Source organism: Nanorana parkeri, unplaced genomic scaffold, assembly GCF_000935625.1.
Source record: "Nanorana parkeri isolate BGI_ZX_2015 unplaced genomic scaffold, ASM93562v1 scaffold655, whole genome shotgun sequence".
Classification (NCBI taxonomy): domain Eukaryota; kingdom Metazoa; phylum Chordata; class Amphibia; order Anura; family Dicroglossidae; genus Nanorana; species Nanorana parkeri.
The window spans coordinates 119473-128968 of NW_017306923.1; the positions used below are offsets into that span (position 1 = coordinate 119473).

At 44.5% G+C, this 9496-nt stretch overlaps 1 protein-coding gene across 4 annotated transcripts in view; it reads right to left on the reverse strand.

Moving 5' to 3' along the window:
• Positions 1-9496, reverse strand: part of MDGA1 (MAM domain containing glycosylphosphatidylinositol anchor 1) — a 235469-nt gene that overhangs the window by 99951 nt on the left and 126022 nt on the right. For 2 of the 4 annotated variants that reach the window (XM_018563336.1, XM_018563335.1), the window contains exon 6: positions 5750-5842. The exons of the other annotated variants lie outside the window; for them this stretch is intronic. In XM_018563336.1, coding sequence (XP_018418838.1) covers positions 5750-5842 — 93 coding nt within the window. The remainder of the gene's footprint in view (positions 1-5749; positions 5843-9496) is intronic. 4 annotated transcript variants of the gene reach the window in all.

The window sequence follows — 9496 nt, forward strand, 5'->3', positions numbered from 1 at the left end:
CAGCAGCAGAGGGTCAGAGGGGGTGACACCAAAATGACTGACAGTCCTTCTAGGTTCACCGCCTCTTAAAAGTCTGCACCAAAGAATAGGGGACTCGCAGCATTCCTTATAACGCTGGTTGAACGTACCCTCCTCGTCTCTGCCGAAGTCTATCACCAAGATGGCCGCCAGCAGTTAAGTCTGCATGATGTCCTTATGCACGTACGTGATGATGTTACGAGTGTGTGTGATGACATCACGCGCACGTGTGATGGTGTCCCAGCGGATGACACCTGGCGACCGCACCGAGTGACCCCGGCCTGGGGCAATCTCTGGTACCTATCAGCACTTCACCCACGTAAAGCATATTTAAACCCAAAAGCAAAATATATATTGCAGCTTACCAATTCCTAGATATGGTGACCTCATTAGTTTTCTCTTTTTAGGCTTTTTTTTCCCTTTATGTTTACCTGGAAAGTCTGTTATTTTATAACATCTATAACAGGCCAAGCTGTCGAGCAAAAGTGGCCGATAGAAAGATGAGACAAACAGACAAACAGATTTAACACTGACAGGGGTGCTTGCAATGGTTTAGCTTTTATACATTCATGATAAACCTTTATCTGAAAAAAAGAAAAACAATTATGCTTTAACTCCCTTTAAAAAAGTGTTATGTGGAGTTCGGCTTTAATTTGTTGGTCAAGTCCATCTAAACCTACAAGTGCCTCCAACACCTCCTTCCCCACAGGGAGACAATGCTGCTGTCCATAGGGTGGCTGAATTGCTCCTCCATAGAGTGAAGCCACCCTTAGACAGGAAGAGTCAGGCCAGTAACAGCAGACGCAGGCCAACATGGAAGGCCAACATGACAGGATCTTGGAAAGGCTAACCGGGTTTAGCAAGGGTTAAGTTGCTCATTCAAAGAGGGGGTGGACATTGAGTGTCGCTTACCTGATTGGCTAGGGCCCGGTGAGGTGGGGTATAGGCGGCTCCCCAGGGAAGGAAAGTTCCAGTCTCGGTGGGATCCGCAGGGTGAAAACAGCTTCCCGCCCTCCCACCCTGTTTGCGATATTTGCCTTGTTGCCTTTGCATTCTTTTCTCGTTTCTACCTTGGTGGCCTCTTTTTCCGTCTATTTTTATGTTTCTTGTCACTGCAGCCGGTCAGGGTGTTAGGGTCCTTGAGGTGCAACATATTCTCTTGAGGTTTAAGTGACAGTGGGGAGCTGTCTTTTTTATGGCATCCCTGTCTTAACGGGTCCATCATTAGTTACTCAGTATCTCATGTTAGTTTACAAGTCCCCGAGGCGGTGTTGTGCGGCTGGGGGCCGTGTGGGCAGATACTGGGCATTTTGATGGTAAAAATGTCGTGTCAAGGACCTTAACTCCGAGGGTCAGCTAATTGGTTAAAAAATTGTTAATTTTGGCTTTGGTATTAAAATAATAAAATGGCTGCTGTGGCCACTAAAAATCCAAGACCAGTGTCATGTCATCCTTTAACAAAGGGGTTAATATCTGAGTTGAGGGTTCTGGGTATTGGACCGCTAGGAGCCATATACAATGCCCTTGGCATGTGTTACTGACCGGATCACTAGGTAAAGATAAAGGAAACAAAGCCTAAAAAAGAAAACGAATGCAGCCGCCACATCTAAGGAAGTAAGCTGCATCGTATAAAATGTTTGCTGTAACCGTTTAAAGGAGAACTATGGGGTCAGGGCTTTTCCCCATAGTTCTCCATTGGGTAACGGGAGGACACAAACTAGCGTCCTCCCGTCACCCTAAGCTCAGTATATAGGGAGCTACAGCTCGCGGTATACTGAGACGCCGCAGCCGGAGCGGATCCCGACATCGATGTCGAGATCCGCCCAGCTGCTTGAGTGACAGCTGGCTCTGCCTATCTAAAGGCAGAACCAGCTGTACCCGCCCCCTCCCCCGTCCGTTCCGACAGTCAGTGCTGGCGGATCGGAGCGGGGAGGGGGGAATCCAGCCCCTCCCCTGTCACAGCAGAGAGCCGTGACAGGATCGAGAGGTGAGGGAACCCGGTATGTGTTCGCTCACTTCCCGATCTACTGAGCCGACCTGTGACAGTCTCATTGTCACAGGTCGGCTTGGAACTATGAGGTGAGTGGAAATCATGTCATAGTTCTCCTTTAAAGGAGAATTATGGGGAGAATGAAATGCATTCCCATAGTTTGAGCCGACGTGTGACACCACAACTGGCACGTGGCGGCTCTATAGCTGGAGAACTGAGCGATCACATACCACTGCTCACTCAGCTCATGGTTTTCTCCTTGCAGAGAGCAGTGACTGTCATTTAGGGATTCCCCCCTCCCCTCTCTCTGTACCTCCAGCGCTCATTGGAGGGACAGACAGGGGAGAGGCTGGCTCTGCCTCTGTAATTAGTTCCTCATTTCACCGCACACTGCGAGCTTCCCAGCATGTGCATTAGAAGCTGCAGCCAGTCAGAGAGAGCCCGCCTCATTTCCTGGCTGGAGGCATCATCTAGGACTTTCCTCCCCAGTCTCACTGTCCTTGGCCCCGCCCCTTTAATTAATTGGATTTCAGATCTTTCAATCACGCAGGCTCAGTATAAAATAAGAAATGGAATAAAAACTGAACCTTTTAAATGTAATTATGTAACACATAAGCACCCAATTCTTGAAGGGATTAACGCGGTCAGGAGTGCGATGGGACCATGGACTATCTACATCCTGTAAGAAGTCGCTGCTTTCACTATACATATATGCAGGGGTGTCCCGAGGCCGGGTGTCACCCGGAGCGGATACCGGCTGACACCCCGCCGTGATGTCATCGCGCATGTGCGGTCATCTTTTTTATACATGCCGGCGTCCATCTTGGTGATGGACGCCGGCAGAGAGAGGAGGGGACGTTCACCCGGCAGGATAAGTTATGCCGCCGGGTCCCCTCCTCTCTCTCCTCCAACTGTAGGGTCCTCGGTCCATGACCGAGTGCCTGACTTTTCAGAGGGGGTGAAACCCAGATGACCGTCAGTCATTTTGGTGTCACCACTTCAATGGTGTCACCCGGTGCGGGCCGCACCCCCCTTGTGACGTTATTGCATATATGAATGGGTTTGTTTAACAAATCAAGGAGCAAGTGCAGTAACGTGTAACAACCAATCAGAATTTAGTTCCGCGATGTCAGAAGAGTGAAACGCTCGTTATATTTGGTTGCTGCTTTTTGACCCTTTTCTTCTCTGAGCCTAAACATCTCGTTCTTATGTTATACTGTATAGATACATTGTATTAAATATACAATTAAAGGGCAAATTCTTTTAAAATGATCACAAGTGAATAAACCGATCCTAACACAGTACATAGAAATCACATATTTAACCATCTCAGTCATGTCAGTCATCACCTCTTACACGCTACTCTGTGTGATGATGATGATGATGGTGATGATGGGACGGCAATGGGGTCTACGAGCAGCCTACAAAACCCATCTTGACCCTAAAACAGTTATTTGCCCGTTATTACTCATACACGGACTATTTCTCTTATCGTTGTACAAGAATAAAGCGCAGAAATGAGGATAACTATAAAAAAAAAAACACCGGCATTATTGCACCAACTCTACAGCAGACTGCAAACACTCGTCACCCGCCACAGAGGAAGGAATGGTTAATGGGAAATGCTTCATATATCAATGTAAGACTTTGGCACACGTATGTAACTCAGAATAAAGCGCACACACATGAAGTGTACACACATGAAAACATGTTAAGGTCACCCATACAGTACAATAATGATGGCACATGTATGGTAGAAAAACAAACTGACATACAGAGAAATACAGATAATAAGACAGAGAGGAAATACTAATATATAAGCAAATAAATACATGGAGACATGCAAATGTAAATACACACATACATACACACATACAGACACACATACATACACACATACACACACACACATACATACACACATACACACACACACACATACATACACACATACATACATACACACATACGGGGACACACATACACACACACACACACACACAAACACACACACATACATACAGACACACACATACATACAGACACACACATACATACGTACACACACAGACACACATACGTACACACACACACACACGTAAATACACACATACAAACGTACACACATACATACACACAAACACATACAGAGACACATACAGACACACATACATGACACATACACACCTACATACATGACATAAAAACACACACACAAGTACTAACACTTTTACATGAACAAACAGCTCAGTCCCTACTTAAAGGGACCCTGTCACATTTAAAACAAATCCGAGAGCCAGTTCCCTCTAATAGGACCTCTCTGACGGTCCGAGTCTCCCACCTTCTGTCCATTCCCACACTGACGCCTCCATCATTCACTTCAGTATTTAAAACTTCCAATTGATGAGGTTGGAGGATGGAACCACAGGGCGCGGTGGGCGACACCAGTACTCTGACACTCCTGGAAGTGTTGAATACCGAAGAGTAGGGGTGAGCTCAGGTTCCAACCAAACCTGGTTCGATACTAAAATCAGCTCTTCCCGAATATGGAAGCTCCTTCCGTGTCACCCAATCTGCTCCTGGAAGGGAATTCCCAGTCTGATGTACGCAAAGGATGCAGTGATGTCATTGACCTTATATGGCTTCATGCCTATATTTGGTAATTGACAGTTACCCTAATATGATTATGCGGCCATATAAGGTAAATGATGTCAGCACACGCATCTCGCCCCTTTGTTTGGGTAAGCTCAGCCCCAATGGGGGAACAATCTCCATAGTGATCCAGGCGGCCACTATGGTGCCTGGGGCCGCCTGGATCGCTATGGCATCTGAGGCTGCTGGCTGTCACTGGCGGCTGTGAGGAGGAACATGTCGCTGTTCAGATGACTGTCAACCTGTCGGTGATCTGTGCAGCGGTGCGTTCCTCCTCTCAGCCGCAGCTGTGTCAGTGACAGCCAACAGCTGCTACGGAGGAGGCTGGGCCTGGCGTCAGCAGCGGGGGAGGAGGCGGGGCCCGGCGACGGAGGAGATGGGGCCCGCCACCAACCATGGAAGAAGAGGAGGCGGACAGCGGATCGGGGCTGACAGGTAAAAGGTGTGTGACCAGCTCACCTGAGACCCTGCAGAGCCCACCATAGAGAGTCTATAGCGGGCTCTGCAGGGTCACTCTCAGGTGGGCTGTGTGGGATCTCAGGTGGGCTCTGCAAGGGGCGTAACTAGAAATCACAGGGCCCCATACAAAATTTGGCTATGGGGCCCTGTGATTTTTAGTTACGCCCCTGACCAAGCCCAGCCCAGAGCTGATTGGGTGGAACTGTCCATGGTTCGGAGTTGCTCAGGCTTGGTCTAAAGCTGGGCTCCTCCCTACCGAAGAGAGGAAGCTGTGTATGATACTTCATCAGCTGCAGAGAACTGGTTTGAGGATTTCTTTTAAAACTTTGACGCTATCACTTTAAGAACTGTCATACATTATGATAAAGCTCCTATAGGCACACACAGAAGCATGCACATGTGGAATTCCGTGTAACTCCTGACATATAGGCACTCAGACATACAGAGACACATAGAGACATGTGATGCACATACAACACAATTGCTCACCAACAAATACAAAAGCAAACACTAATACAGTCCCACAGGCAATCACACGCACAGACGCACACATGCATTCACACGCATTCGCACACACTCACGCGTTCCGCAGGCTCCCTACTTATGGAATAATAAACAGAGGACACTGACCGGCCTCTGTTTTCAGCCATAGCGGAGACGGGATGGATCTCTTGCTTCTACACAGCATTGTGTCACCTCCTGCTCGTCCCCACCAAGCTGCTCCTGAACGGAGAGAGACCGGTAAGTATCCAGCTGTGCACTCAATGTACAGCACCAAAGCATGACAGGCGGACGCCCGGCACATAGACAAGAAACAGGTTATTGCAGCTCTCTAGTCATTCATATAAAGCGCATGTATAGGCAAAACTGGATAAGACAGGTGTCCCCTTTGGGAGATTCCCCCTCACCTCTTGTTCAGGAGACAGCACTAAAATGTTGTTTTTTTATCTTATTTTCTATTTTGGTGATAATGGTCACCAGGAGGAATGGACAGTAATAAAAAAAAGAGTGATAGTGGATCTAATCCTTCCCGATTCTATCCAAAGCTAATTTAAACATAGTTATTTATTATTTATTGTTATTATTATTATCATTATTATTGTAAATAAATCATAAATGTATTGCTAATAAATGTATATTATTTATTTGTTTAATTGTATTTTCTTTTTTTTAAATTGTTTTTATTATTATTATTATTAATAATAATAAATGCATTGAAAAATAAATGTATATTATTTATTTTTTAATGTATTTTTTATTGTTTTTATTATTATTATTATTATTTTTATTGTAAATAAACAATGCATATATTGCAAATAAATGTATATTATTTATTTTTGTATTATTTATTGTTGTTTTTATTATTATTATTGTAAATAAATCATAAATGTATTGTTAATAAATGTATATTATTATTTTTTTAATTTATTTTTTACTATGTGACCTGGTATCAGCCTTTGGAGTCTCTGTACAGCAGAGCACAGACAGAGAGAGTGGGAAGCAGCACTAGGAGCCAATCAGTTGTGTTGCAGAGCAAGAAGCATGCTGATAGGAGGAAAAAGCAGAGTGACAGAGAGATGAGCTCCTCAGTCTACTGCTTCTCCTTCCACTGTCCAATCACAAGCTGGGGGCGGGACAAGACCTGTAAGTGCTACTGAACTGCAGCAGGCACCAGTCAGGTCTCCTGCCCTACAAGACGGGGCTGCTCTGTGTGACAGAGCTGTGTAAATCCCAGGACGGATCACAGACCTGTGTATTGCAGGCCACACAGTGCAGCCTCTACAGTCCCCACTGGTGGGATTCAATTAGAGTGCTCGGGCCTAAAGCGGGTCTATTGGCTTTTCACAATTTGGGGAGTCTAGTTTGAGTGCACCTCAAAAAAAAAAAGTTTTAAGTCCACTTGCTCTGCAATATTTATTACCAAACATTGCTAAAAATAATCATTATGGGGGTTATTCACTATGGAGCCGAAGGGTCCAGACGCAGCTTTGGCTGATCCTTCGGCTCATTTCGGACGCCGGAGCCCTTGGGTTGAGTCGAACGGAAGGGCTGCTGTGCGGGCTTCTCACTATAACCCGTCCAGCTATAGTTTATAATAACTGTGGATTCTCTATTATGCTGACTGACTCCCTAAATATAATAATAAAATGTAAACAATATTAAAATATATATATTTTTAAATAAATGTAGAATTTTAACTCCGGTTATAAGATGGAAACCTTTGTCTGATGGTAAACTCTTTAAATATAATAATAAAATATAACAATATAATATAAAATAATAAAATATCATATCATATAATATATAATAATACAATCCAATAATTACAAATACTTTACATAAAAATATATTTAAAAATATGCTGAAATCTATGTCCTCTTCCTCCAATTTCAAGCACACCAGAAATCAGCCTGAGAGTGGGAGGTTCTGTAATGTGAGCCGATTGGGGGAGGACTGACATCATGCTGATATCAGGAGGGGGAGGAGTTTAAGCAGCTCAGAGGACTGAGGGGGATCTTAGGGAGGACTCAGCTTTGGGATATTGGCAATGTATCTTGTGCTGAATGAGCTGGAGATGGAAAGTCAGAAAGCAACAAAAAGTTGGTCTAACCCAGGGGTGGGCGACACCTTCCCTCTGGCTGTGCTTTAACTCCAAATCCCATCATGCCTCTGGGAGCCATGCCTGTAACTGTCAGCCTTGCAATGCCTCATGGGACTTGTAGTTCCACAACAGCTGGAGAGCCGGAGCTGCGCACCCCAGGTCTAACCCTTCCCCACTGCAGGAAGTTTTGCCTGCGGGGATCATTCCCAGGTAGGTGCACGGTGATATAACACAGCAGTTACATTTCTGATCTTTATATACAAAGTTCATCATAGGGTGCCGTATGGATCCATTAAACGAATCGGTCGTCTGCTGAGCCCTGCACCCCCCCTCCCCCTTACCCTCACACATGTGCCCTATGCGTCATATGGTCAGCATGTATATCCAACATGAAGATAGCGTGTGTGATAATGTGGATGATAATGGATGAGGATGAATTATTCTATGTTGCCATCCTCACACACAGCTACATTGTATCAACACGGATCTCCAGAACTATTCCCAGTATAACACTGGGAACACGCCATGTCCTCTGTCAGAGCAACACATTTCCCAGCAGCAGGGGGTCAGCTGGATATTATTTTAAAAAAAAGGAATGAGCAAAACTGACTGTTTGTGCGTAGCTAAAATTTTGCCAAAATTTCCACCATTTGTAAAAAAAAATACATTGGAGTCAGAGAAGAATACACAGGAGGTGATTCCTTCCTTGTTTTCTGTTTTTTATTTTGTGTTCTTTGACATTTTCTTTTCACAGTAAGAAGGAAACATAAATGGTAAAAAAAAGTGGCAATAAAAATAATTGAAAGAAACAGCCACGTGATTTAAAAAAAATAAATGTTAAATATGATATTGAAATAAATGAGAGTGGCTAGAATGTCAAATACTTTCTGGCTTTTTTTAATGCAGTTCTTTGACATTTTTCACAAAAAACAAAAATGTCAACATAGAAAAACTAAAGACAAGTCATTCCCGTAACCAAAAAAGAAAAACCAGAAGAATATTGGATTTCGGTTTTTTTGTTTTTTACATATAACATTAAAATAAATGAAAAATGTTGAAAAATAACTAAAATAAATTCTGGCTTTTTTTTGGTGTTCTTTGTCATTTTTCACAGTAAGAAAAAACAAAAACAGTAACAAAAATGGCAACAAAAAAATTGTATTGATATACATTTTTCACAGCTTTTTGTTTCTTACTGTGAAAAAAACATAAACTTACACAAAAACATAAAAAAACATAAAAGTACCCAAAACTGAGAAAAAAAATGGAAAAAGACAGAAAACATATTGGTGATTTTTTTTTCCATTTTTATGGGGGGAATTTTAAAGGAGAACTATGAGATGAGTGATTTCCACTCACCTCATAGTTCTAGCCGACCTGTGACAATGAGACTGTCACAGGTCGGCTCAGTAGATCGGGAGGTGAACGAACATATACCGGGTTCCCTCACCTCTCGATCCTGTCACGGCTCTCTGCCGTGACAGGGGAGTGGCTGGATTCCCCTCTCCCCGCTCCGATCTGCCAGCGCTGACTGGCGGAACGGACGGGGGAGGGGGCGGGTACAGCTGGCTCTGCCTCTAGATAGGCAGAGCCAGCTGTCACTCACGCAGCTGGGCGGATCCCGTCATCTAAGTCGGGATCCGCTCCAGGTGCGGCGTCTCAGTATACCGCGAGCTGTAGCTCGCGGTATACTGAGCTTAGGGTAACGGGAGGACGCTAGTTTGTGTGCTCCCGTTACCCTAAGGAGAACTATGGGGAAAAACACTGACCCCATA